This window comes from Buceros rhinoceros, unplaced genomic scaffold (genome assembly GCF_000710305.1).
Source record: "Buceros rhinoceros silvestris isolate BGI_N320 unplaced genomic scaffold, ASM71030v1 scaffold16677, whole genome shotgun sequence".
In the NCBI taxonomy this organism is placed as follows: Eukaryota; Metazoa; Chordata; class Aves; order Bucerotiformes; family Bucerotidae; genus Buceros; species Buceros rhinoceros.
In genome coordinates this window covers 13,689-41,247 of record NW_010420589.1, presented here as the reverse complement: position 1 = coordinate 41,247, position 27,559 = coordinate 13,689, and the positions used below count along the sequence as shown (strand labels likewise).

At 53.3% G+C, this 27,559-nt stretch overlaps 1 protein-coding gene across 1 annotated transcript in view; it reads left to right on the top strand.

Moving 5' to 3' along the window:
* LOC104496280 (microtubule-actin cross-linking factor 1, isoforms 1/2/3/5-like) overlaps window positions 1-27,559 on the top strand; it is a 59,598-nt gene that overhangs the window by 28,018 nt on the left and 4,021 nt on the right. Inside the window, exons 29-56 of the mRNA XM_010139364.1 lie at window positions 114-276; window positions 578-661; window positions 761-868; window positions 1,495-1,593; window positions 1,763-1,915; window positions 1,998-2,086; window positions 2,518-2,653; window positions 5,629-10,048; window positions 10,463-10,863; window positions 11,356-11,505; window positions 11,919-12,134; window positions 12,225-12,374; window positions 13,174-13,407; window positions 14,822-14,971; window positions 15,055-15,288; window positions 15,997-16,224; window positions 16,599-17,120; window positions 17,477-17,653; window positions 18,119-18,242; window positions 18,678-18,886; window positions 19,480-19,797; window positions 20,557-20,723; window positions 21,967-22,123; window positions 22,811-22,928; window positions 24,346-24,408; window positions 25,181-25,422; window positions 25,861-25,990; window positions 26,792-26,991. Coding sequence (XP_010137666.1) covers window positions 114-276; window positions 578-661; window positions 761-868; window positions 1,495-1,593; window positions 1,763-1,915; window positions 1,998-2,086; window positions 2,518-2,653; window positions 5,629-10,048; window positions 10,463-10,863; window positions 11,356-11,505; window positions 11,919-12,134; window positions 12,225-12,374; window positions 13,174-13,407; window positions 14,822-14,971; window positions 15,055-15,288; window positions 15,997-16,224; window positions 16,599-17,120; window positions 17,477-17,653; window positions 18,119-18,242; window positions 18,678-18,886; window positions 19,480-19,797; window positions 20,557-20,723; window positions 21,967-22,123; window positions 22,811-22,928; window positions 24,346-24,408; window positions 25,181-25,422; window positions 25,861-25,990; window positions 26,792-26,991 — 9,442 coding nt within the window. The remainder of the gene's footprint in view (window positions 1-113; window positions 277-577; window positions 662-760; window positions 869-1,494; window positions 1,594-1,762; window positions 1,916-1,997; window positions 2,087-2,517; window positions 2,654-5,628; window positions 10,049-10,462; window positions 10,864-11,355; window positions 11,506-11,918; window positions 12,135-12,224; window positions 12,375-13,173; window positions 13,408-14,821; window positions 14,972-15,054; window positions 15,289-15,996; window positions 16,225-16,598; window positions 17,121-17,476; window positions 17,654-18,118; window positions 18,243-18,677; window positions 18,887-19,479; window positions 19,798-20,556; window positions 20,724-21,966; window positions 22,124-22,810; window positions 22,929-24,345; window positions 24,409-25,180; window positions 25,423-25,860; window positions 25,991-26,791; window positions 26,992-27,559) is intronic.

The following is a 27,559-nucleotide window of genomic DNA, read 5'->3' as shown; positions in this document are numbered from 1 at the left end:
GGCTTGTTCGCAGCACTGGCTTTGCAGACGGGATTCCCGCTGGTGGCTGGGATATCCCAGTAGCCTACGGTGGCATTTCGCCCTCCTCTTATGTATCTTGGTCCTTCTCTCAGCCACGCGGAGCTGGAGAGCATCCAGGAAGTGCTGAGTGATTACCGGCAGTGCCACAGCACCCTGATCCAGTGGATCGAGGAGATCACGGTCCAGCAGGAGCTGATGAAGCCTGGGCAGGCAGAGGACAGCCGGGTGCTGTCGGAGCAGCTGAGCCAGCAAACGGTAAAGCAGGAGCTTGTGATGTCTTGACAGCGCAGTTGCTGCAGTGACTGTGTCACTTCTTTTCTATTGCTAAAATCTCATCTGTGAGCTTGAAAGTATGACACGCAGTGGGGAAGAGGCTGCGGGCCTGAGCTGCGTGTCTGGGAAGCAGAGAAACTGCTCAGCTTGAGGCGGAGATGAGCCCTTGTATAAAAAATTGAAGAGGATAAAGATTTTACCCAAAAGGGGAGGGATGGGAACTGAAATTCAGCTCACATCCACAGCAGCTGACAACTCTTTTTTGCTTTGAATTTTGTTGAAGGCTTTGGCTGCAGAAATCGAGAAAAATCAAGCCAAACTAGACCAGTGTCAGAAATTCTCCCAGCAATACTCGGCTGCCGTGAAGGTACGTGTCCCCTCCTGCACCTAGATAAGGCTGGCTGGGCCCCAGCAGGGTCTGCATCTCGCACACTTCATGTCTCTCCACCCCTGGTTGCATTTGCAGGACTACGAGTTGCAGCTCATGACGTACAGGGCGTTTGTCGAGTCGCAGCAGAAGTCTCCCATGAAACGCCGGCGCATGCTCTCATCCTCGGACGCCATCACACAGGAGGTAGGAGCGCAGCCATCCGCCTGCCTTTGTGAGGGAGAAGCCACGTGGGGGTTCTTTGATGCCGAGCAAACGGCCAAGCAGCCTCTGTGAAAGGAGCTCCTTTCTGCTGAACTCTCTTGTATAAATAAAGTTTCCACCATCGCTGTTTTTTCCAATAGCCAGAGAGGATGGTTAGTGCTCTAAGCACCAGGTATGAAATACCTGGACTCTGGGGAACCCCTGGATCAAATCCAGCGGGGTCGGCTCAGCCCTTCAACCTCGTGAGGTAAATAACCACAGCACCAAGCACCGTTACTGCCTGTGGATCTTTGGGGTGAGCCCTTTAGGGACCCAAGGGCCTGACAGCTCTGTGGGGATATTAAAGATCCTCTTGTAAGAGTTGAGCATCTGCCCCAGTGTCCGTGACCGGAGTCTCCCCATCGCTCCAGTGTTGTGCAGCATGCCCTGTGTGGCCACAACCCTCCTCATCAGCCTTGCTGCATCTCATTGATGTGGTATGGGGTCTGCGAGGTGCCGGGGGGCTTCCCAAGTGAGATGGTGCATCTGTGTCTGTGCTGTAAAGTACATCGCTTGGGATCCTCCGGCTGTGACTGATGCACCCCGTTTACCCCTCTCTCCCTGTGCAGTTCATGGATTTGCGGACTCGCTACACAGCTCTGGTAACGTTAACCACGCAGCACGTGAAGTACATCAGCGATGCTCTCCGGCGGCTGGAGGAGGAGGAGGTGAGGATGTTGTGGGGAACTGAACTCTACACAAAATGTGCTGGCTCATTTCCCACCGCTCCCGAGGATGCTGCTCCATGTTGAGGTTACATCTTGGGTGCTGATCCTGAGAGCACCCTGCTCCACCTTTGGAAATCTGACATGATTATCTTCCTCCTTCTGTCTGCAGAAAGTAGTGGAGGAAGAGAAGCAGGAGCATGTGGACAAGGTGAAGGAACTCCTGGGCTGGGCCCTGAGCTTGAAGCAGAGTGTGCAAGGCAGGACGGCTGCTGCTGGGAGCAGAGAGCTGGGTGACATTGAGAAATCCATCTCAGAGCAACAGGTAAACCAGGGGCAACTGTCAGTGTGTGACTTCTGCTCTTTTCCACAGATGAATTAAGCTTCTGTCTTTTTTTTTTTTCCAGGCCTTGAATGAGGAGCTGGCTGCGAAGAAGGAGCAGGTCTCTGAGGCCATCAAAACTTCACAGATCTTCCTGGCAAAACACAGCCACAAGTGAGTGTAGCCCAAGGAGGGGACAGGCAGGGAGAGCAGCAGGGGCAGATGAGAGACCTTAGGGCTGGTGGGCTGGTATCCCTGGGGTCCAGTGCCCGACTCCTGTTATAAACAGGGATGAGCTGGATGTGACTCATGTCGTCTTTCTTATCTGCAGCAAGAGCTGTGAAATATGCGACTTATTTGTGCTATTGGGACAATATTAGTCCTGTTCAATAGTGATCCAGCCCTGTATAATTTGGGGATTTGGTCATTACAATGCAGTTATCCAAGCAGTTACCCTTGCTGCTTTCAGCTGTTCTGGGTGAGGATTGGGAGAGGGAACTCGTGGTATGTTTGGCCTTTTCCTTCACCAGAAGAACATGTTAATTCTGCAGAGCTGGGAGTTGGTTTGTGCAGTTTCCCTGAGAGATTTCTCCTTCCCCTGGCAGGCTTTCCCATCCGGAGAAGGAACAGATTTCTGCTCAGATTGGTGCTCTCAAGGAGACCTACCAGGTGCTCTGCAGCGACTCCACGGAGCAGCTCCAGCAGCTCCAGAGCCAGCTGGCTCAGGAGACGGAGCACAAGGTACTGGTCCTGGCTTGGTCCTGTGGCTGCACGGACACAGGCCACTCCTCAGGGTGTGAAAAAGGTCTTGCTCGTTTGTGTGTCTCATGGCCGCCAGCCTCTCACAGCCCCTTGACTTTCTTACTTGCACGTGGTTACCCTCGTTTCTCTTCTGTCCATACCTCACCCGAAGCATCGAGGCTGGGGTGATCCCTAGAGGCCAAGCAGGAGCCATTTACCTGCTGCCTTCCAGGTCAATGGCACAGTTTCCTTTGTGATGGTTTTCATGAGAGCCCTGCCCCGTGCACAAGGGTTGGATTGTTCACACTTGCTGGACAAGGGTGTCAGTGTCCTGGAAATGGTCCCCGGTGTCCTCTGGGGAATGTCCTCTCAGTGCTTTGACTGCAGAGAGCCCCATCTCGCAGCCTGCCCACGTGCACAAGACACAAGAAGGTGGGTTTCTGTAGAAAGGTGTTTGCCTGTGCGGCCTCGTACATCTCAGGGTCCGGTGAGAGGTTTGTCTCAGCTGTGGCTGAGGAAAGTTGCTCTCCCCAGTGGAAGGCGACTGCATCACCCAGGCCCTCAGCTGACCTGGGAGATCTTCAGCACCCTGTTCACATCCCCAGCGCTCCCGCCAGTCCCCAACCTTGTTTCGCTGGGTAGGGAGGGCTGGAAGTGCACCCATGTTGCCTCTGTTACGAGCTGTCTTCGGTCATTCACAGATTTATGTGTACGTGTTCTGTAAGTGTGTATACATGTGTCGATGGATATATTTGTATGTTTGCTTGCTGGCTCCCTGTACTCTGAAGCAAGAGCCCGCTCAGATCTGGATGCGTGACGCAGGTTTTGGCCGTTGGGTCCGTGAGTGAAGCTCTGTTCAAGCTGCTCATGGGAAGAGAGTGATGGGGCTGCCTGTCCAGCCTTCCCCTTAACAGAGAGTGTTTCTCTCCAAATGGGACTTTTCAGGTGTTCCAGTAGCACATTTCAGGTGTCTCAGTGCAGTAAACGTTTTCTGTTGCCCTTTAGCCCTCGTGCTGGCAGCAGAAAGCTTGCGGTGAGCAAACCAACTCATTCATCGCTGTTGGAATATCCCAGCTTTGCTGCTGCTGCTGCCAGCAGAGCAGCTGAGAGCAGCCTGCCCATGGAAAGGACACTTTTTCCCTTCCCTTTTCCTCCCTCCTGGGGAGGAAAATGCCTTCTTCAGGGTTGCTGGGCTGTATTCATGCAGCATGAGCACGCTTTGAGGCTCGGGCTGGAACAGTTTTCACTCATGCTCTCGATGAAGGCCAGGAAACAAAACAGAGATGGCAGTGGGACTTCGCTGGGGGTCCCGTCTGCCAGACAATCCCTGCGGCTCTTGTGCGGTGCAGTTGCTTCACTGTAGAGGGAGCATGAAGAACTCTTAACATTTGCTTGCTGGAAACATCCAACTGTCAGAGAAAAGTTATGAAAGTAAAAAATGCAAAGCAGAACGCGCTAAATTGAGCATGATGTGTCCCCGTACAGTTTGTGTTCCATGTCAACTGTTTTTAAGATTAACTGACATCCTTGCTTACAAGTTTAACTAACCCTCCGGGATTTAAACAAACAAAACACACAAAGTGAAAGAGGACGACCTGTGTGTGGGGGTTCTTTTTGCAAACAAAACAGTCGCATGCTGGACGCTAACCCCAAGCTTTACACTGTGTGTGATACGGCTGAACTGCTCCATAAGGCTCTGTCTTTAACTGCTCAAGGCACACCCTGCAGTTCGGGTAAGTAAAAGCCTTTTACTCCACTTCCTCCCATCTTCTTTTTTATCTTTCTTTTCCCCCTGCCCCTCCTCTTCTCTGTCTTTCCACGGCTTGTTCACCTCCGACCGTGCATGTCAGAGTCTGGCAATGATGGTGGAGAGTGTAGGTTTTCCCTGTGGCTTCACCCTGTCTCCACAGCAGAAGGCAGTGGGGGATCTGCAGACCAGTGTGGTGGAGGCTGTGTCCTCTGCTGTGCTGTAACTGAGCTGTGCTGCAGCTTGAAGCACCCCCAGCTGCCTGTGCTGTTAGACTAATCCATAAAAAAAAATCAGAGGGTGTTGGGGATGCAAAAGGAATTTACTCCCCAGTCCTGATTCCCTCCTCCCTATCCCCACAGACATCTAGAGCTTGGGCCAACCTTGTACCCAATCAGTGGGGCTGAGAGAAACCCAAACATCTTAGCTATCAGAAACTCCAGAAACACCAGCATGGGTGGTCTGTTCCCAGTCTGTCCTTGTTCCCATGCTGGGACTCCAACTCCTTACGTTTCTCCCCTTGCCCTGTCTGAAGCATGGCTGCTTCGAGGCGCTGGAGCTGGGTGCCAGTGCTCGGGGAGCTGCCCTGCATGCAGCGCTCCTGCCCTAATGCATGGCTGGTCTGTGTGGCTGGGGAGCTGTTTGACAGCGCAGGGGTCCCTGTGGTGGTCCCTGGCTGTCCTGGCACTTGAGATGGGCTGGGGGAAGTGCTGGAGTTAAGGCATGGCAGGAGTCAGCGTGGAAGCTCACCGGGAGAGGTTCTGAGACACACTGAAGCGCAGGTCTTTGAGGGTTTTTCTTCTCTGCGAGTATGCAGGGGGGTTTGTGTTGTCTTTTTAAAAGTGGAGTTGTTGAACAGCTTTGGTGTGCTTGTTGGTCCCCTTCCCTCTCTTTCTCCGTGGAGAAGGTTAGGAGCACTCCTGGGGGTTGCTGCTTGCCGCTTTGCTGCGTTACTGTTGGTGGATGTTGGAAGCATCTCAGTGCTGCCTTGGGTGATGGACTAGATGAGCATTAAAACGTGCTGGTGATGTGCAAGCGAGCAAACGCACCAATTTGCGTGCTGTGATGCCTTTGGAGTTGCATTTCAGACACACTGGGAATCCCTTCTAGCCTGTTTAGGATTTTGAAACTTTTTTTTTTGAAACTGAGACTTCCCTGCAGTCATGCAACCCGAATGCTGGAAATGCTCGATTTTGATTTGATTCTTTTCCTTCTCTTTCTGTTCTAGGGCAGTGAAGCAGTGGCAGGAGTGATCGATCTTGGCACGGTAGAAATATTCCCTGTCTTTGGTGCCATGCAGAGAGGTCTTATAGATCAGGACACTGGCCTGGTCCTCTTGGAGGCCCAGGTTATCACATCTGACTTAGTCGTTCCAGAGACCAATGAGAAAATCTCCTTGGAGGAAGGTCTGGCAAGAAGCATCATCGATCTCAGGACATTCCAGGTGCTGCAGGAACTGAAGGATGCTCTCCATCGTGTGGAAGAAGTCAGATGTGAAGGGAGGCACCTCCTACCTGTCGTTGCTGCGATAGAAGAGGGGAAGATCAGTGAGAGTGTTGGGCTAAAGATTCTTGAAGCTGAGCTCGTCACTGGGGGCTTTAAACTCCCTCAGGGCAGAATCAGCATGGAGATGGCAGTGCAAGAAAGGCTTCTTACCCCCCAGCTTTATTCCAGACTTTTGTCTCACCTGGAGGCTGGCAAGGATCTGATTGACCCCAACACTGCGGAGAAAATCAGTCTCCCTGAGCTCATGCACCGATGCATCATCCACCAAGAGACTGGACTGAGGCTGCTCCCGGTCAAGCAGCTGGTCGGTGGGATGGTGACCTTAAAATCGGGCAGAAAAGTCAGCATCTTCCATGCAGTCCAGGAAGGGCTGATAGACAGGCAGGTCACGATCAGGTTGCTGGAAGCCCACCTCTTTGCTGGTGGCATTGTGGACCCCAGGACAGGGCACAGGCTGACTGTGGAGGAGGCTGTGAGACATAATTTAATTGACCAGGATTTGGCATGTGCACTTCTTATCCGGCAGCTTCAGACAGGCGGCATCATCGATACCGTCACGGGAGAGAGACTGACGATCGATGAAGCTGTAAGGAAAGAGTTGGTAGCACCGAAGATTGCACTGGTGGTCCTGGAATCCCTGTGGTCCTTCATGGGGCTCCTGTGGCCAGAGACGGGGGAGATCATCCCGGTAGCAGATGCTTTAGAGCAAGGAATCCTGTCTACAGAGTTGGTTTACAAGATTCTCAGCAAGAGGGAACACATTAAGGCTGTTTTTATACCAGAAACCATGGAGGTGCTGTCCTGGAAGAAAACAGTTGAACATGGCATCTTGGAGAGAGATGTGGCGAAGAAGCTGAAATCAGCAGTCCTACCTGATGTCATGGCCAGCCTGCAGCTTGCTGGCTCTCCAAGCAGAAGCAGGCACAGCCAGAGCTCTTCTGGAAGGAGTCCCACAGGGCACAAGGAGCAATGTGACCCTCTGCTAAGGAGTGATGATGAAAGGCTGATGTTCCACTTGATGACCCACAGCTACATCAACATCCATGATGGCCAGAAGCTGCTACTAGTAGATGGAGAGTTGAACAATCTCACTAAAGTCCTCATCCAAGCCCAAGAAAATGGATCCTGTGCAGCCATGTTAGATGGGAGGGAAGGCTCTGAGAAGATGGAGGCAGGTACCCCTCTCAAAAGTGAGCCTTGCAATGGTTTGTCTTTGCAGCAGCTCGAGCTTCAATTTGGTCCTTCAAAAGAGCAAAGTGAAAAGGTTCTACCACCTAGAACTGCTCTGGAGAATGGGGAGGTGGTGATGGGACCTGAACGCCTCCTGTTGGAGGATGGAGAAGACATTCTGCTTGTGGAGGAGCATGAACAGCTTTATACCACACAGGCTACCACTGAGAGTGAGACCGATAGTGAATTTGAGCAAGTAGCTGCTACAAGCAAGGACAAACATCAGGTGAAGGTGTTGATGCCAGAACATTCTGGTGACCTTGGCAGTGGATTCAGAGAAACAGAGGAAGTGATGATTGAGGCAGAAGAAGAGTCCAAGCCTACTACAGTAGATGGAGTGGAAAGTATTGAAGATCACAAGAGGGCATGGGAAATTGGGACAGTTGTTGTGGAAAGCGAAATCTGTGTACCGATGGATGTTGCAGAAAGTAGAGAGAGACTGGAAGTCAGGGCAGAGAGGTCTCAGCATGTGGAGGAACCTGAATTGGAGGCAGAAGGTGTTAGAGAGATCTATTTGGTAAATGAAACAATTGAGAACGGCATACTGGGAGGAGAGGAGGTTGTTCTCGCTAAGACTGGAGAGGCAGAGCAAACAGGGAGGCCACCTGAGAACATTGAAAGTGTCTTGGAAGTGCAAGAAGGAGAAGAGGAGCAAGGATTGGGTAATGAGACACCCCTGCCAGCCCCTGCGGAGCAGGAAGCGGAGGACACTTTGGAAACGCTGTTGATGCAGCTCCAAAGTGGTGGCATAATCCATGAGCAGACAGGCCATACTCTTCTTCTGAATGAAGCAGTAGCCCGTGGAGTGGTGCCCAGCCACACAGCTGTGAAACTGATGGAGAAACTGAAGATGTTCAGTGGCTTCTTTGACTCTCATACATGTGAATCATTAACCACTGAGGATGTCATTGAAGAAGGTCTGATGGATGAGAACCTTCTCCAGAAGATACTCACATCTGACAAAGCGGTAAGTGGTGTTCTTGACCCAGGCAACAACTTTGTCTACTCTATCAAGGATGCTGCTGCTGTTGGCCTTCTGGACAAGGAAACAGCAATGAGGATCTTGGAAGGGCAAGTGGTTACCGGAGGGATTGTTGACTTGAAACATGGCAAAAAAATATCGGTCACTTTGGCTTCAAACCTGGGCCTCATAGAGCCAACAAGTCAGAAAGAGCTGGTCAAGCTGGAGAAGGCTTCCAGAGGGAAAGGCACTGATGAGGTGACCAGGCAGAAGCTCATTAGCTTACAGGCTGAGACCAGTGGAATTGTGGATCCTAAAACCAAGCAGCCTTTGACTGTTGCACAGTCAGTTGAAAAAGGGCTCTTGAAAAAAGAAAAAGCTTTTCAGCTCTTGACCAAGCAGATCGCTGAGGGAGGAATCATCCATCACGTGTCTGGAATGAGGCTTTTGGTAAATGACGCGATGAAGCATGGTTTGATCGATCAAGATTTGTGTAACGAACTCACCAAAGCTGAAGCCGTGTGTCTGCAGGACTGTGTTCATCCAGTGACGAAGGAGAAGCTGCCCTTGCCCCAGGCGGTGTCGTTAGGGCTCCTTAGTCCAGAATTCCAGAGGAAAGTGCAAGAAATCCAGGCCAGGAGTGGAAGTGTTCTTGATCCTGCTTCTGGCCAAAGACTGGCCCTCTGTCAAGCAGTAAAGAAGGGCTTGCTGCCCAAACAGGTTGTGGAGAAAGTCCTGTCATCTCCAGAAATGAAGGAAGGGATCGTAGATCCCGAGACCTGCATGGTTGTTCCCTACTCGGAGTTCATGAAGAAGTGTAAAATTGACATTGAATCCGGCCAGAGGTATCTGGAGGTCCATCCCTTCAGAGCCATCAAGGATGAGGTGACGGGGAACAAGCTCACGTGTGCTGAGGCGGTGAGGCTGGGGAAGGTGGACTCTCTGCCCACGCTGCGGTTGCTGCAGGCTCAGGCAGACAGCGGGGGGTTCGTGGAGGGCACTGTCAGCAAGAGGCTCTCCCTGAGGGCTGCTGTGGAGCGAGGGCTGCTAGATGAGGAGATGGCCAAGCTCATCGCCACCAACCAGATGACGGCTGGGGGAATTGTTGATGCCAGCAGCGGGAAAAGATTGACTTTAAAGGAAGCTGTTGAAAAAGAACTGATTAGCCAAAAATTAGCTGCTGCTCTTCAGGAGGCACAAATACCGGAGGCCAAATATGGTTCTGAAGTCTGGAAAGTAGATAAAGCCCCCCTTTTCCAGGAAAAAAAAGAAAAATTATCTCCAAAAGAGGAAGATGTCACAGTCTCTCCCGGTGCTACCAAGAAGTCTGATGGTGCTGAGCACAAAGCTGCATCTGAAGGCGTGAGCTACGATGTGGCTGGAGGTGCAGCTACTGCCACCGCGAGACCTCCAGTGACACTAGCAGAAGGGAAATCAAAACCTCAGGAAACTTCAGAGCATTTTGTAATGCATCGGCCCCAAGAAAAGGTTGAACCAACTCCAGAAAATGCCCCAGCAGTAGGTACAGCATCTCTCCCTGGAGAGACGGTGGTGGCAAGGGCTGTGGAAAAAAGGGCTGGAAAACGGAGCTCCCAGCTGAGAGCAGCTGAGGGAAAGGAATTGAGAAGAGAAGTAGATCAAGGAGCAGAGAAAGTGGAGGGATTGGACCTGGAGAAAGAGCAGTCGTTCTTAGACACAGAGGATGAGGAGGAGAGGAGGAGGAGAAGGAGAAGAGGGTTTGTAAGTGCAGAGGGAGTTGTGGGAGGTGAAGAAGGTGCAGTGGTGGCTTCTGAGCGAGGAGAGCAAGCGGGCAGCCTGGTCCAGGTGACACCGGCAGCCCCGAAGGAATCTGTTACTGTGGGTCATGGGAAAGGAGAGATGGGTCCTACAGAGCCCAGAGAACCCCCCGAGGTGGGTGTTCCTGTGAAGGCTGCAGGAGATGAGCTTGCAGGTAAAAGAACTGTCAGTCACGCTGAAGGAGAAACCCCGAAACTGGGTGTAGAGGGTCCAGTTGATCAGGAAAAAACAAGAGGAACTGAGCTAAAACCTACCCAAAACCAGAAAAACAAGAAAAAGAAAGCAAAGCAGACCGGTGTCCCAGGAGTCAGTGCTCAGCCAGAGAAATCTTCTGCAGAAAACCTGTCCCTTGCTATTCAGACTTCCAAAGAAATTCCAGGGCAGGAGGTGGAGGACTTTGTCTCAGGCACACCAGAACCAAAACATGAAACCACCCAGATCACTGCTGGGGTGGCCAGAGACGCAGCCAAGCTCAGGGGGAGCAGCAGGGATGAAAAAGAAGAGACAACAATTTCTGAGAGAGAGAAAGAAAACCTCAGAGGGGTTCGGGTGTTCCCTGTCCCACCAGGACAAGCAGAAGCTCAAGAGACCATGAAAGGTGGGATTAGAAATGGTCTTGATTCCTCTGTCCTGGAGGAGAAGGAAGGCACCAAGGTGGAAACCACCAGCGATGTGTCCATCGCTGCCCCTGCAGCAGACGAACTCCCCGATGAATTAATTATCAGAGAGGAACCCAGAGAAGCTCAGGAAACCGCTGCAGTCCTGGAGCTTGGAGAAGAGACACTGCAAGAGCAAACAGCAGAGATCAGCACAGGCCAAGGAGATGCCGCTGTTCCCCCCAAACCCGAAGGAGAACCACCCCAGGAGAAGACCAGGCAGCCAGGTCCTGGCGATCGGGGCTTGCTCTTACCTGTGATAGTAGAGGGGGAGCTGCTGGAAACCTCGAGGGACAACACGAGACCAGCCCAGGTAAATTGGCCCTTTTTATTATTTTGACATAGTTAGTTATGAGCTATTTGTGTGTGTTTGATGTTCAATCCGCCCGAGCTCAGCGCAGAGGAGAGCCAGGACGTGAGGAGCAGACGTTTGAGCCTGGTGGTGCGGTATCAGCTGCAGAGGGTTTGGCAAAGGACCTGCTGACGTACGACTGCAAACACTCACGGCTTAATTGTGGCTGTTCTCTGCTAGAGCTTTGCTTCCAAATGACTAATAGACAGGACTCTTTTTTGGCACTTTTACTGCAACACCAGAGATCTTTTGCCTTTTATAAACTTATGCTGGAAAAAAATCCATGTATTTTATTTTTCCTGTAGTAAATCTCGTAGATAAGGCTATAGTGAGTGGAAAGTCCCTGGGATGGAACATTAACAGATTTCTTCTTTGAAGAAAAGAACAATATATAACCCTTTGTCTTCTTTTCTGTCTAAATCTGAGGTCTTGTTTTACTGTTGGATTCTGTAGATGATGTTCCGCAAGAAGATGTGTCTGGAGCACGATGAGAAGTTGATATCGTATCTCTCCATGCTCCGAGATATCGAGATGAGAATCAAACGGGTGCAGCCGGCGGAGCAGACCTTGGCAGCCCTACATGCTCTGCTGCAGCAGGCGGAGGTGAGCGAGGCCGGGCCAGGCTAGGCCAGCGTCAAGCAGGATGGAGCTCGTCCCTCTCCCCAGCTTCCCGCACAGCCCTTGCACCTCCTCCCTGCTTCTAGGAGCCAGCTGGGGAGGTTCGTCTCAGGTTTAACCAGGGTTTATGTGCAAACCCCATCCCTCCCCGCGCTGGCACTGCCTCTGGCTCACCTTCTCCCTGCTTAGACAATAACCTCAGCTTGGCTGAAATAAATTTTACAGCCTGGAGAGAGACAGGCAAGTACTGGCAGCTGAGGAGCTGGAGGATGGTGATGAGTCTTTCTAGCAGATAGACACAACGTTTGGAATTGGGTCTCCAAAACCTGTGCTCGGTTTTGGCAGCGGGAGGATGAAGTCACCGTATCTTAAAACTGACAATGCTTGTCTTGCCTCAGGCCCTGGGCACTGAGCTGCAGGAGCTGAGCTTCCCAGTGAATCAGGAGTTGGACGCCGTGAGATGGGTTGTGGCCAACCCCCCTGAAGAAGTCCCTGAGCAATTACTGAAGGCTTTGGAGAAAGATGCCAAAAACCTGCAGAAGTCTCTGAGCTCTGCGAGTGATGTCCTAGAGTCCCGGCTGCAAAACCTTCGTGCTGCAGTAGAGACCGAAAAGGTAGAGCTGGCAGCTTCCCCCTGAGCATCCCAACCCTCCTTCCCCGGAGCACTCTGCTCCTTCTTTAAATGATGCATTTCTGGGTTTTAGGCTAAAATCCTGGCACATCACGAGACTCTCCAAGGCAAACTGCAGGAGCTGCTGAGCTGGGTCTCTGGCACCGCCAAGTCACTGGATGGCAGTGATTACCACCACGCGATGGACGCGAACAGCTTGAGTCGCTGCCTGCAACGCTACCGGGTAACCATGGCAATGCCCCTAATCCCTCTGCCTGATGAAGCTGCTGGCCTCTGTGTAGAGAAGCAGCTTTTAATCCCAAGTCTCTCTGGTTCCTTGGTGGGTTTGCCCTTACCCTTTGTTGTAGGAGGAGCAACAATATTGTACTTGCTCCAAAGTCATTTGTTTCACAAAACACAAACCATCTGCTTTGGCCATTTGGGGAACGTGCTCAAATGTAGGTCTATGGTGGGGGTTGAGTGACCGGGAGGGATTCCTGTCAGGCTCTGCGATTTTGAGGGGGACCTTCCTCCGTGGGGGCTCTGAGAGCCCCCTCCATCACATCTGCCCTGGTCTCCATCAATTGTACAAGGACTCCAAGCTCTCCTCTGTGTTTATTCATCTCTTAGCAATAGCTTTCAAGACTTGGTCAGTTCACAATCTCCTGTTTGTTGGTAGCGTCTTGGTGTCAGTCCAGGGATTGAAGAGCTGCTGGTGGCACACAGTCACCACAGATTACCTCGGGCTGCTGGCACCTCCAGGTCTGGGTCATCTTCAGACCCAAGGGCAGCCAACACACACGGTCTGAGCAACCTCTTGGCCTGGTGCTGGAGGCCTGGTGCAGGGGGGCATTGGGAAATTGCTGTGGTGACGTGCTGTCACTTTGATGCCGAGTGTGCTTTTGGGGTTTCCGGGACACATTGTTCTGGTGACAAAGCACTTTTCCTGCTGCCTGTCCGCGTGTCCCATCTGAAGCTGGCAGCGCAGGAGAGTGCTGGCTGCAGAGTCGTTCTGCCTGACAGGTCTTTTCTTTCCCATTCAGGAGCTGAAAGAGCCCCTTGCTGACACCAAGTCTCAGCTCGATTCCATTGCCTTGGACACCCAGTTCCTTATCTCTGAGCATGCCCAGGACTTAACCCCTCAGCAGAGCAGGCAGCTGCTGAGGCTGCTCAACGAGCTGCAGAAGGCTTTCCGGGACCTGTCGGAGCATGTGACGGCTCAGGCGGAGGTCCTGCAGGTCTGTCTCCAGCAAGCGGAGCAGACGGATCAGGTGAAGGTTGTGAGACATCTGCTTCCTGGCTGCAGTTTGCTCGCTGAAGTGCTTCCCGGCCACAAGAACGTGCGCTGAGACACCTCGTATTTGGAATTTCACGTGCATGCCACTCACAGTTTGACTTCTCATTGCACATCATGAGCTTCCTCTAAAGTCTTTCTTCTTCCTTCTGTGTAACTCCCAGGCGGAAAGTTGCTTTCCTCCAAAAGACAGAGCCCTGCCGAGGTCTGGGTAGCGCAGCTGGGCTGGCCTCTGCTAGACATCGAGGTGCTTTAGGCTGGGTGCAATAAACCCTGGTGTCTATAAGCCCACCAGAAAATCCCTGTGCAGAGGGGCCACCACAGACACCCGGCAGCTCTAGTGTCTCATTCCCATTGCACAAGTCAGGTATCGCTGTCCCCGAGAAACAGCTGGTGAGGTAGGAAGGCAGCTGCAAAACCAAAGTCCCTGCTGCATCACTGCAGCACCCACCGCTGCCCGTATCCTCATATTCAGGACAGGATTAATGTGGTTTTGATTAACAGTTGCTTTCTGTAACTCTTGCCTGTCCTCTCTGGAGTGTGTGTGTATATTAACCAGTTTGCTTTGCTTTTTCAGATTGAGTGTGCGCCCATCCTAACCCAGGAAGAACTCGCTTTGCAGCTGGAGAGCTCTTAGGAAGGCTCTTTCAATGCTTCTGTTGTTTATCTTATGAGTGGGAGAAACAAGCACAGTGTTTTGCACAAGTTTGTCCATCACCTTGCTGAAATGCCCAGTGAAACTCAAAAACCTTTATCTCCTCAGGGAAAGGGGAACAGAAACGTTGCAGGGACTCTCAGGTCACATCATGCTCAATTGCTCAAACAGGCGCTTCTGTATTGTGCTCTGGAAGCAAAACAGAGCAGCTGGATCAGCTACAGAAATGCTTTCTCTCTCCTGGGCTTCCTCTCCAACTCCAGGATCCAAAAACCAGCCTGCTTGGCTTGTTTGGGGCTCCACAGTGGTGCTGCCTGGCCTAGGGTGGTTGTTTCGTCAGATGAGTTTCTGCTGCAGTTTTAATGTTTGTGTGGTTGTATGGCAAAGGCACAGAAACTTCTGGTTGAGCTCTCCAAAGAAAGGAGTGCCTGACTTGGAGCATAGCTCCCTGTTGGAGCTCAACTGGCTTCTCAAAGAGCAGATTGAGAGAGACCTGCTCGAATGGTACAGGGAGCAGCCCCTGCTCAGCAGGGCCTCAGCACCTCAGCCCCGTTCCTGCAGCGTGTGAGCCTGAGACGGGAGAGGGAGCACCTGGAGAGCTGCAAAAGCCATTTTCTGAGCTGCATCCTCATCTTCAGGAGATGCTGCAGTTATAACCTCTCGCCTTGCCTTTCAGCGACGTGCATGACAGGAGGTGCAGCACTGGTACTAACTGTCCCCTTCCCCGTCCCTCTGCCCACAGACGCTGCAGGAGCAGCAGGCAGCGCGGGCGCAGAGCCTGGCCGAGCTGAGCTGCTGGCTGTGCCAGGCAGAGGACACGCTGGCTGAGCAGCAAAGAGCAGCTGGTGAAGGGGACCTGTCCGCCCTGCAGCAGAGGCAAAGCGAAGTTAAGGTCAGTGCTTCAAAAAAACGGGGGTCGGAAGGCGGAGAGGCCCAACGCTGAGTGCACGGAGCCTTACGGCATCGTCTGCCTAGGAGCTGCAGAGGAACATGCACATGCGTGCCACCTCCTTCGCCAGCATCCTGAAAAGCACAGAGGAGTTTTTGGAGGAGAACAAAGCGAAGATGGAGCCCAGGGAGCTGGCAGCACTGCAAGAGAAGCTCCGGTGTGCCAAGGAGCAGTACCAGTCCCTGCAGGAGAAGACGGAGATGGCTCAGAAGGAGCTGGAGAGTGCTGTGACCGCTGCGGTGCAGCAACAGACTGAAAAGGTAACAGACAAAGAGCTGGGCTTGAGGTGGACAGTGAAGTCCAGTTAGTGCTGATTCATTCAGGGTCCTGGTGTTTGTATGGGTGATGTGGTGTAAAGATATGTACTGTTCCTCTCCACCCCTGGGCAAGATGCGACACTGAACCTGTGTCCCCTCCTGAAATGGCTGAGAGCTGCAGCCACAGATGAGCTGGTTGTGGAGGAAACGGGGAGTAAAAGGCTCTGCCTTTGAGCTGACCTTTACTGGGACCATGAGCAGCTGGTGGCGAAAGTGTGCGTGGAGCCGCAGGCCTTACCACTGAACCTGTGTCCCCTCCTGAAATGGCTGAGAGCTGCAGCCACAGATGAGCTGGTTGTGGAGGAAACGGGGAGTAAAAGGCTCTGCCTTTGAGCTGACCTTTACTGGGACCATGAGCAGCTGGTGGCGAAAGTGTGCGTGGAGCCGCAGCCCTTCACGGTGGGGACCCTGGGTTGTGTCAGGGTGAGAAATGCAGCAGAGCAGACAGGCTGAGTTTATTCACAGCTGCTTTGCACCTTCTCTGCTTCCAGAGAGCCGTGAAGTGTTTTGGAGGTCTGTGAGTGTCTCAGGTGTTTGCCGTGGCTGGAAATCTCTGCAGGAAGCACTGATTTTTGTCTCCCTCCCCCATGATGCCATTTGCTGACAGTGCATAAAATAGGTCATTCTTACCTGGAGCCTTTGTGCTTTCAGGTGAAAGCTGCCAAAGAGCTGGAGGAGAACAGCAGTAAGATTGAATCCCTTTTGAAATGGGTGGCGATGCTGGAGCAGAAGGGAGGGTTCCTGGAGTACAGACCACATCCCGTCGAGCAAGCACCAGGGTCACAAACAGGGACAGGCACTCAGGACATCCCCGACAGCCACATCGTGGGAGCAGACAGCGCTGCTGAGAACCTGGATGAGCAGTACCAGAGGCTGAAGGTCAGGACTGACACCTTGTCTCTCTCAAAGCTGACCCTGTCTGCGACTGCTGATGCAGCTGAGAGCAGGACGGAGCGTTAGATGGGTCTGGCCTCATGTTCAGGGTGATTTTCCATATGGGAGACTTGGGAAGTCCCTGCCTGGTTTCCTGGAGGACACTGCTGGCTCTGTGTTGGCGGCTGGGTGCCAGGGCATGGTGTACACGAGAGAGGGTGCCCATCGTGATCAGAGGAGGGGTTACTCCACCTGCCTGTATTGCAGCCTCAGGATGTTCTCCCACCTTGCCAGGGCTGTAGGAGGGTGCGGGGTCTCAGTCACATGGGTGACAAGCCACGTGGTCACAAATATCACCTTTACTCACTATTGTCTTTCAGGCCCAGCACCAGGAACTGCTGTCCCAGCAGCAGGATGTCATCCTGGCCACACAGTCAGCGCAGGCTTTTCTGGACAAGCATGGCCACAGCCTGCCTGGGGAGGAGCGGGACCGGCTGCAGGGCCGGCTGGCGGAGCTGAAGGACCAGTACGCGGCTTCCCTCGCCCAGTCGGAAACGCGGCTGAAGCAAGTGCAAGTCCTGCGGGACGAGCTGCAGAAGTTCTTACGGGATCACGGGGAGTTCGAGGCTTGGCTGAAGCAAGCGGAGCAGGATCTGGAGGGGATGTACAAGGGTGACAGTGACCCTGCGGCCCTCCGGCAGCTGCTCCTGCGGCAGGGGAGCTTCTCAGAAGACGTGATCTCCCACAAAGGCGACCTGCGGTTTGTCACTATGTCAGGACAGAAGGTGCTGGATGTGGAGGATGCTGCTGGGGACACAGGGTCTCAGCTGCTGATGTCCAGGAGCGTGGTCAAGAGCAAGCTGGAGGATGCGACACAGCGATACACCATGCTACACTCCAAGGTACAGGGAGGGCTTCACAAGGCTGGGAGTTGAACCCTGGCTGCTGTTTTCCTCCTTGCATGTAGAACGAGCAGGGATGGCAAAGAGACATTTCTCTGGAGTGTCTGGCTGGACTTCCAGCACATGTGTAGATTGTAGGACAAGAATTGTCTTCTTCAGGGCTTAGGCAGGAGTAACACCCTCTGTCTTCATGTTGCTCTGTGTGTTGCCTCCCGTAATTCCTGTAACATATGTGGCAAGATCGGGTTTTTTAATTGTTTTTTCTTTCTTGATGATTTCAGTGCGTTTTCCACTGGTGCCCAGGTTGCTCCCTGTTCATCAGCACCCTCCCATTACGTCTCTTTACTCCTTTTCAGTGCACCAAGCTTGGCTCCCACCTGAACACCTTACTGGATCACTACCAGCACTTCCAGGAGGTGGCAGAGTGTCTCAGGACGTGGCTGCAGGAGAGTGAAGCCGCTGTTGGGAAGTTGCTCTCAGAGGTGGTTTCTTCAGATCCAGCTGTTCTGCAGAAGCAGCTCGCCAGCGCTAAGGTACAGGGTCCCGGGGTGATCTCCCTCACTGGAGCCTATCTGGGAATCTGGCTGCTGCTCAGAGCAGTCAGTGCCGGGAAAGACTCAACCTGTTTGCTGGATTTTGCTGGTTGAGTGCAAAGATGAACCTGCAGTCTCAGCGGGTCAGGTGAAGCCAGATTCATCCAAGAGGTCCTCAGAGCGAAGCCCATGGGCTGTAGTCACACTGTCCCAGGGGACATCCCAGTGGGACATGGCGGGGACATTCCTCCCCAATGAGGGTGGCTGGGTGCTGGGACAGCCCAAACCCTCCGATCCAGCTCTGCCTGCAGCATGCGGTTGGACCTTCCAAACTGTGTTGTTGCTTTTCTTAATGGTTTTGTGATTAAGGAACAGGATCCCTCAGCAGGGTTTTAGTGGAGCCCTGAGCTCCCCACACGTGCAGGAGCCCACCACCGATTTTTGCCATGTTTCCTGTCGAAGCAGCAGCTGCAGGGAGACCTCGCTGAGCATCAGGTGCCAGTGGAGAAGCTCCAGAAAGCAGCTCGGTCCTTGCTGGAGGTACAAGGGGAGCCGGCCCCAGACCACGGGCACATTCAGCAAACAACAGGTACAGAGCAAAGCAACTGCCTGCATTGGCAGCAGCTCGGTCCTTGCTGGAGGTACAAGGGGAGCCGGCCCCAGACCACGGGCACATTCAGCAAACAACAGGTACAGAGCAAACCAACTGCCTGCATTGGCAGGGGTGGTTGGGGACAAACCAGTGTGAAAACAACCAGGGAGGGAGGAGGGATGAAGTCTCCCACTTTTGTGGGGAGGTGGGTCAAAGGCACACACCAGCATGTCTTCAGGGCTTGTGTTTGCACATGGGGAGGGCTGTCATCCAGGCTGGCCCGTTGCGTTGGGTCCCTTCTCTCACTGCAGAGTTTGGGGATGGAGGTTCGTTGTCAGAGTTTGGCAGAAGCCAAAGGTGGTTCTTGCTGCTCTCTGAGCACAGGCTGAGCTGCTCTTCACCGCTGATTCTCCTTTGCCCTGAACTCTGCAGATGCCATCGTGAGCCGCTTCCAGAACCTCTCCCAGCAGATGGCCAAGCGCTCGGACCTGCTTCAGAAATCCATCGCCCAGTCCCAGAGCGTCCAGGAGAGCCTGGAGAGCCTCCTCCAGTCGGTGGCTGAGATCGAGAAGAACCTGGAGAGAGAGCAGCTGGCTGCCCTCTCCTCCGCCTCCATCCAGGACTCGCTTGCCACGAGCACGGTAAGGCTGGTCCCTGAGCACCCTCTCCTCACACAAGCCTGTCTGCAGGTTCAGGCAGGTGCTGGGATTTACCACAGTATTCTGAAAGCACAAAAACTCCTAAAAAGAGGGATGTGAACAGAACCTTTGCTTAATTTTTTTAAGGCAGGACACAGATCTGTTGAAAGTCTCCTTTCTTTGCTAACAAGTAGGGCTGGCTGGCCCCTGAGCCCCCTCTCCTCACACAAGCCTGTCTGCAGGTTCAGGCAGGTGCTGGGATTTACCACAGTATTCTGAAAGCACAAAAACTCCTAAAAAGAGGGATGTGAACAGAACCTTTGCTTAATTTTTTTAAGGCAGGACACAGATCTGTTGAAAGTCTCCTTTCTTTGCTAACAAGTAGGGCTTGGTGCTGAGGCACCAGGGAAAGGCAGAACAGGTTGGGGAGATTGGAAAAGAGAAGAAAATTGGGATAGAAAGCTATTCGACCCAACCCTGGTTGTCTCAAAGCATGTGTTGCTGACCCCAAAGGCGGCCCAGCCTCTTCACACTGTTTCGATTTTGCTGGAGAGCCTTTCTGAAACAATGTCCCTTTCTGTGTGTGCTTACCCCAGAAGCTGAAGCAGGACATCGCCAGGCAGAAGAGCTGCCTGGAAGCCACTCGCGAGATGGTGATGAGGTTCATGGAGGCGGCAGATAGCCCCACGGCCTCTGCCCTGCAGGACAAGTTGGCGCAGGCGACGGAGCATTTCGGCAGGCTGTGCCGGCAGCAGCGGGAGAGGGAGGAGGCGCTGAAGGGCCTCCTGCCGAAGGTTGAGCAGTACGAGCAGCTCTCGGAGAAGCTGCAGCAGTTCACGGAGAGCAGAGCGCGGTTGTTGGCATCTGGGAACCAGCCAGACCGCGACATTGCTCACTTCTCCCAGCACATCCAGGTGAGATGCAGGAGGAGAAGACTCTGTGTGCATTGGGTTTGTGGGGCAGGGCTGATTTTCAGTGATTTCTTCCCAGGCAAACAGCTCCTGGTTCGCTCCCAGGCTGGCAGGACCTGGCTCTTTGCCTGGAGAAGGGAGCGCGGCTGGAGTGGCTGGGGATGTTTCTGGCAGTGAGAAAGGGGAATGGCATTTCCCTGGAGCCAGGCTGGTTTCTGGGGAGGATTCTCTAGGCAGGCTCTTAGGGGCCAGACCAAACACAACAAGATTTTACCAATTAAAGGCTCCATGGGGTTAATACAGCAGAATACTCGATGCTGGCAGTAAGCGTGGTGCGGGATGTGACAAAGCCCTTGGAGATGACATGGGTCGTGCTGGCCAGTCATGGCCACATGGGATTTTTCCCTCTGGCTTCCTCCAAGTGCTCTGCTACGGAGGGTGGTTTGGCCACAGCCTCAGAAATGCGCTGATCTGGCATACAACCAGACACTTGTGCTGGGGCGGGGGTTGAATTGGCTTGGTCTAGGGCTCCCCATCCCATTCACTGCTTGGCCTTACACCAGCATGGGGGAAGGTGGGATTTGCTCCTGCAGCTGCTTAAAGTATTTGCTGAGCTGGAGGAGCAGGTGGGACCAAGCCATGCCCACTTGTTTGGTGCTGGTGCAATTCATGATGCTGCCCACAGAGGGTCTCTCCAGCTCCCCAGGACTGTCTGATTCATGCCCTTTGCCTGAGACTTGCATCGTCCTTTGCTCTTGGCAGGAACTGAATTCGGAGATGAGGCAGCACCAGGAGGACCTGGCCACCCTGGAGCACCTGGCAGCGGAGCTGAGCTCCTGCAACTTCGCCCCCAGTGCCTCCCAGCAGCAGGAGAAGCTGCAGAGCCTGAAGAAGGACTTTCTGCAGCTGCAGAAGGTGGCAAAAGAGAGGTAAGTCACAGGAACCTGGCCATTCCCTGGGGAGGTGAGTTTGGGGGTGCCTTCGTGGTCAGAGCAAGACCCTGGCGAGATCTTTCCATGCAGGGGGGCACGAGCGAACTCTTGCTGCCTCTCTCCTCCCACACCAGGAGATGTAAGGCAGGTCGTTCCAGCTGACGCTTTAAAAAAAGCCTTGGCTGGGGGCGGTGTGAAAAATTTTTCGCAGGAGAGACCTCTTGCTGCCTCTCTCCTCCCACACCAGGAGATGTAAGGCAGCTCGTTCCAGCTGACGCTTTAAAAAAAGCCTTGGCTGGGGGCGTTGTGAAAAATTCCTGGTGCTGCAGGAGCTGCCGTTCGTGCGTTTCCCAGTGTGTGGGCTGCCACAGCTCCATCCCAGAGCATCTTGCCTGAGGGGAGCGGGGTGCTGGTGGAGGAGCGGGAGCCTGGCCCAGGTGTGCTCTCTGGGAGGTGACAGAGCAGAGCAGCCTGTCCCCTGGGTCTCCGTAAAGTGGGGGGTAAAGGGGAGCTTTAGCAGAAACTTGAGCTCAAATTGGCCATGGCAGCTTGAGCAGGGTCGGAGGGACAGCTTGCCTGTGTCCCCAGGGCAGGTCACGTCTCCCAGGCTGCCTCCCAACTCCCGGATGAATACAGGGAAGGTGATGGGGGGAAAAGTAATAAATCTCGTAATAATCCCCAATAATTCTGCAGTGCACAGAGAGCTGACCCCAGCCAGCCCCGTGCTGGCTGTTCGCAGCTGCGGTTGGTGAGAGTGAGCCGGAGGGGCCATGGCTCCCGTCCAGAGCTGCCTTGTTCCTCCGGGGTGAGCTGAATAGACTGAGCTGCGGCTGAGGAGGAGGAGCAGCCCAGCCTGGCCACCCCCGGGCTGCAGCTGGCTGGGGCGAGACCTCATGAATGAGCCCTGTCTTCCCAAAAGCTTCACTTCCCTCGGGACAAAGAGCACGGCGCGGAGCCAGCACAGGTTTGGGTGGAGGTCCCGCGGCCTCTGGCTACTACAGTGGTGCCAGAGCAGCCCCCAAAGTGCCACCAACCACGGCTTGGAATGGCCAGCGGCAGCGAGGGGCAGGCTGGGGTGTGCACTCCTCTTTGGCTGGTGCTGCCTGCACTGTTCCTAAGCAACATCTAATAATAATAATAATAAAAAGGGCTTCTAGAGACACAACTGTGCTACATTCAGGCAGGGGTAATTGCAAGTCAAAGCACGAGCTCTGACCCTCTGAAATCTTTTCACTCTCAGAGAAAAGGATGCGTCGTCCTGCCAGGAGCAACTGGATGAATTTCGGAAGCTGGTTGGTGCAATGAGGAAGTGGCTGAGGGAGAGCGAAGGCAAAATGCCACCCGCTGAGACCTCCCTGGGCACCCAGGAGCTGCACCAGCGCAGGCAGCAGATCCAGGTGGGCAGAGGGAGCTGGAACCACACTGGCACATTTGGCAGCTGGTGTAGAAATGCTGGAATGTGGAATAAATCCTGGGAAGCAGAGTCTTGGGAGGTCTTTTATGGGTTCAGGAATCCTGGGCTCCCCTGTGCTTGCTGCTGTGATGCAGCCCTGGTTTCCCTTCCCTCCCCTGCCTGCTCTGGGCCAGATTGGTGAGTGGGAGAGCCAAGCACGCTCGTTTTCACCAAGTGTTTCCCTTGCTAGACATGGAAGGTGGCCTCCAGCTATCGGAGCCCCCCCTCGTTTCCGGCACCAGGACGTTTTAAGTCAGGATATGCCAAAGGTTTGACTCAGAGGCAGAGCAGCATCTGCTGAGTCACCCGCAGCCCTCGCACCCCACGGCTCCGTGGAAGCTGCGGGGACCGGACTCAGCGAGGCTGGGTTGTGCAGGGAGGAGGAGGGAGGTCCCTGAAATGGTGGGAGGGAGAAGAAGGTTTCCTTTGACAGACCCACTACTTAGGAAAGAGCTTTTCACTCTTTAATTCACCCCGACAAAAATAAATGTAAAGACACCCACTTTCCCAGCGCAGTCTGCCTGCCATGCGCCCTTCACCAGTTCCCTGGGCGCAGAGGTGACAGGCGAGGAAGGGAAGGGCTGTGGCCGGGCAAACAGGGCCTCCAAACCTGGTCTTTGCTTTTGACCAGGATCTCCTAGAGGAATGGAAGGGAAAGGGGGCCCAGGTGGAGGAGATTGGCCGCAGAGGGACCCTCCTGGAGAACGTGATCATGGAGATTACGGCCCCCGACATCGCGTCCAAGGCAGGTGAGTAGCAGCCTGCTCTCCTGAGGATGCCACCTTCCTCAGCACTCTCACTGCTGGATCATCTCTGAGCCTGCCCCAAGCAAAAAATAGGGTTGTCTCCCTTTTTAACAAACTTCAGAGGGCCCATGGTGGTCTGAGTATTGTGGGGCTCAGCCCCAGGGTCAACTCACTGGTGCTCGTTGCCTTAACACATCAGCCAAGCACCCAGAGCCCACCAATGTGGTTTAATTGTCACGATGAGCACTGAATTACCCTGTGCTTGCCATGAGCCCAGTGTGGGGACAGGTAGAGCTGCTCAGATGGGCCATGGGAGCTTCAGGCTGCTGCAGCGTGGGGGCCCAGGCCCTCGGCCCCATGGGTAGCTCGTGGAGGCGGCTCCTGCTTTCCCTTGATGATGTGCTTCAGCCTCCTGAGGGCTGGAGTGTTTTAATCAAACTCCAGTATTTGGCTTTTATATCTGGATGAAATTTAAGACTGCGATATTGAAACATGATTTACTTATCTCCTTTTTGGCTTTGAGTCTGTGAAGCAATGAGATTATGTCTGGTTCATCTGGAAACCAACTCGAAGATGTCTTCCAGCTTGTGCGAACAAGTCCCTGGACTCTCATCGCTGATGGGCCCCGGTCTGCATACATTTGTTAGGGTTAACCTGATGAGCAGTTTGGTGGGAAACCTCCAAGAGAAGCAGGGAGAGGCTTGTGGGTGACCCACATGGTCACACACATGGGGTGACCAACGCTGCAGCCCCTGACGTCCATGGAAGCTTGAAATGTGTGGTTAGAAAGAGAAAGACTTACCCAATAACATGTCTGATGAATCCCCCTTTGGTTGTGAACGTGGCTAAGATATCTGGAGTCCACGGAGGGGACAGGCAAAGAGAGGGTGTCTGTGCACCACGGTGGGTTTGGATAGTTTCATTCCATACTAAAGGAGAATATGGAGGAGTTAATCCCGTCAGGGGAGTTAATCCCTCCAGGGAAGGCATCCAGCAGTCTCACTTGATATTGTAATTCACAAAATCATGCTCAGGGTAGCGGCTTTCCAGGCCTGGAGAGGAGGCCAGTGGTCCCCAGTATTACCCCCACGCAGGAGCCACATCCACCCTGGTCTCTGGGTGATGCTGGGAGAGGTGCCCAGCTCCAGGCAGCTTCAGCTCTTCTGTTTCTGGTCCAGCGAGGCAGGAGAAGCTCCGGGAAAGCAAAGGGGTGCGGGTGTGTCAAATAAAGGGACACCAAATCAAACTAACGCCTGAACTGGGGGGTTCATCAGCGCCAGGCGGGTGGGCCCACGGAGACGCTGCGTCTGTGCTTGCTGGCCACCGTGGTCCATGTCGTGGAGGGCCCTTCATCGCTTGCTGTCTGCATTCCTAACATGTCTGTCTTGTCCCTCTGTCTGCCTCCGTCCCCTCTGCCCAGGTGCCGCGCTGCCTGCTCCGGGAGGGTCAGTAGGCAGCGTGAACGGATACCACACGTGCAAAGGTGAGCTCGCTGTCCCCGCTGTGCCTGCACATGCGTGCCAAGGCTGCCTCACCATCTCCTTGTCCATTTTTGTCTGTGCATTTCCATCCATGAGAATCTAAACTACCCTGTGATGCCCTCAGCATCCCGTCACAAGTGAAATGAGCCTTGTGAATTCTCAGCCGTGCTGCGCGGTAGCTGGAGCCAGGCGGTGATGGAGGGTGTAGGTCAGGCTGAAGGACAGAGAGGGGCAACTTTGGGGAGTGCCAGCACCCCGACGCCCCATCAGGTGGTGTTAAAAGCTGATAAATGGGAGATGGTTTTAAGGCCTGCAATTAAATTTATTGGTCCTAAGGGATTATAACAGCATCCGACCCTTCAGTTTGAAGAGCAATTTTAATTACTGCCGGTTATCTGCTGTTAGTTCACCGGTTCAGTGAGATAATAGGTGCATAAAAATGGCTTTATATTTTGGTGTCGCGTTATTTAACACTGTATTAGCAGTGACATTGGGAAAGGGGTGCTCAGCCTGCATCAGGCTCACAACCACGAAGGCATTTGCTTTGTTTGCAAACTGTCAGCACGCATACGCCATGCGACTGGAAGGGCCCCTCTGGCATGAGAGGTGAGGATAATCTGACATTGCTCTACAGACAGACGGGCGGCAGCGTGGCCCTTGCTCCTCATGCTTGGCTGGCTGTGGCTGCCCGGGGCTAGATTAGTACCTGATAGTCCAGGCTAAGACGGGCAATGCGGGCAGCGGTCCTCATCTCAGGCTGCTTTTTGGAAACAGATCTGACCGAGATCCAGTGCGATGTGTCAGACGTGACCCAGCAGTACCAGGGCCTTGGCACGGCGCTGCGGGAGCGCCAGCAGCAGCTCTCGGCTATGCTGGAGAACATGCAAGAAGTGCAGGAGGAGGCCAGCTCGTTGCTGAAGTGGCTGGAGTCGAAGGAACAAATGCTCTCCGAGCTGGACGCCTCCTCCTCGCCCACCAAGACAGAGACAATGAGAGCCCAGGCTGAGCACAACAAGGTAACTTCTCCTCCAAAGCCAGGAACGGGGATCTAGGCGTCTCCTCCTGGAGATGTGCTTTGTCATAGCTGGGCTGGAAGGATTAGCAGCGAGGAGCTGCCCTGGTTGAAGAAGGGCTCAAAGACGGGACAGTGGAGCATGAGCCCATTCGCTGTGCTCAACCTCTTTGCTTTTAGACCTGTTGTTTTCAGGTCTTTGGCTCAAGGGGAAGTTGCTTGTCTATAGACTTTGTTGCTGGGTCACTCCAGCTTCTCCTGAAAAGCAATTCCCAGCCTTTCCCTGCTCTGGGAGCCAAGTTAGCTCACAGTATTGCTAATAAAATGATGTTATTAAAGAACAGGAATTGTCCAACTCCAGCTTGTAGCTGCTGCTTCGTTCCTGCTCGGTGATTTCATCTTTTGCCCTGTGTCTGATGAAGTTCAAATGATTTTTTTTCAGGCGTTTTTGGCTGAATTGGAACAGAATTCAGGGAGGATCCAGAAGGTAAAGGAAGCACTTTCTGGCTTGCTGGAGAAATATCCAGATTCTCCAGAAGCAGCGAACTGGAAGAAGATGCAGGAAGACCTGAGTAAGTGCCTGAAGCACTCAGTGAAGCTTCTGTCTTGAAACATCACGTTAGAAGCAGTGTAGGATTGCGGGGCAATTCCCGAGACACGGCAGAGCAGAGTCGCTTCTAATTAAAATTCAGTAAATAGTGAACTTATCTCTTAAGCTGTCTGCTGTACAAGGTGTTCCTGAGATGAGGTCTGTCGTGATTAATGAAAGCTCTGTGATGGATAGAGGTTTTAAAGACCTGCCTCCTTAAATCACTTCTTCTTTAAAAAAGAAAGACAAAAAAGCATTAGTGACATGAGTTGATTATTTTGATTAAAAGCTTCGCTGCTTGATATAAAATTCTAGTCATTCACAAGGCTGTCCCAGGGAATTCAGTGTTGACTAAACAAGACTCTATTTTAAAAGAAGCCCAGAGATTCTCTTCTTTGAAATAGTAGGAACGTGTTCACGGAGTTCGCCATCCAGGAGCTGTAAAGTGCTGTGTGAGAGCTGACACACATGAGGGGAACCTCATTTATCGAGCCAGGGATGTAGGATGGCTTGCCCAAGGTCAGACCAGCTCATGGCAGTAGTGACTAGAGCACAGAAATCCTGCTTGCGAGTGTTGGGGTTTTTTTCTAGGAGCTTCAAGATCACGTAGCCATTAGAAATGGGTAACAGCTTGTTAGGCAGAGAGTGACTAGAGCCATGCTAGTTTTATTGAAGAGCTGAGGAGGTTTCACATGGGAAACCATGGGAGGGGTAAAAGAACCTTCTCAACGGAGGGATGAGCTGGCTGGGAGTGCAACCATCACCAACGCAGCCGGTGCTTCAGATTGCAGGTGGGAAAGAGCCAGCCAGGCGACGGCCGAGCGGCAGCAGAAGCTGGAGGAGTCAGCGAACCAACTGGCCAGCTTCCAGGCGGCCGAAGCCCAGCTGCGCCCCTGGCTCATGGAGAAGGAGCTGATGATGAGCGTGCTGGGACCCCTTTCCATCGACCCAAACATGCTGAACGCACAGAAGCAGCAGGTCCAGGTGAGCTGGGAACGGTGTAGGCATCTCCATGGTGGGTTCAGGATAAGGAGGGGGAGGATGTCTCATCCAGAGTGTGAGGTGGCAGATCGCACTGGGAGTTATTTGTCTTGCAAGTGCTCTGCCACACAGATAGCATTGGGAGATCTCCTGGCTCCTCTCCCAAGTCCTCCAAACCCCACTAAGCGCAAACTGCTGTGAGTAACTTGAAACGGGTACAGCTCTCGAGCTCCCATCCCCGCACTGGATTGACTCATCAGTGAATCACTTGGCCCCTCTTGGAGGGTGAAATTGCTTTGAACAGGACCTGTGCTGATGCTCTGCAGGACCTGCTAATGCTGCCCTTTCCATACCTCCTGCATCCAAATCCTGACACGTTCCTAACCGGCCACATCATCAAGTAAAATGCCCCAGATAACATAATTAGATTTCCTTCTCATCTAACTGGTTTACGTTCCTTCACATGGCAGCAGGACGAATAAGAGAGAGAGCAAAGTCCTGGTTTCACAGACCCCTCCCAGCTTTTTAAGTTGCAACGTCACAGTAAATCATGGTCTGCCCAGCCCAGTTG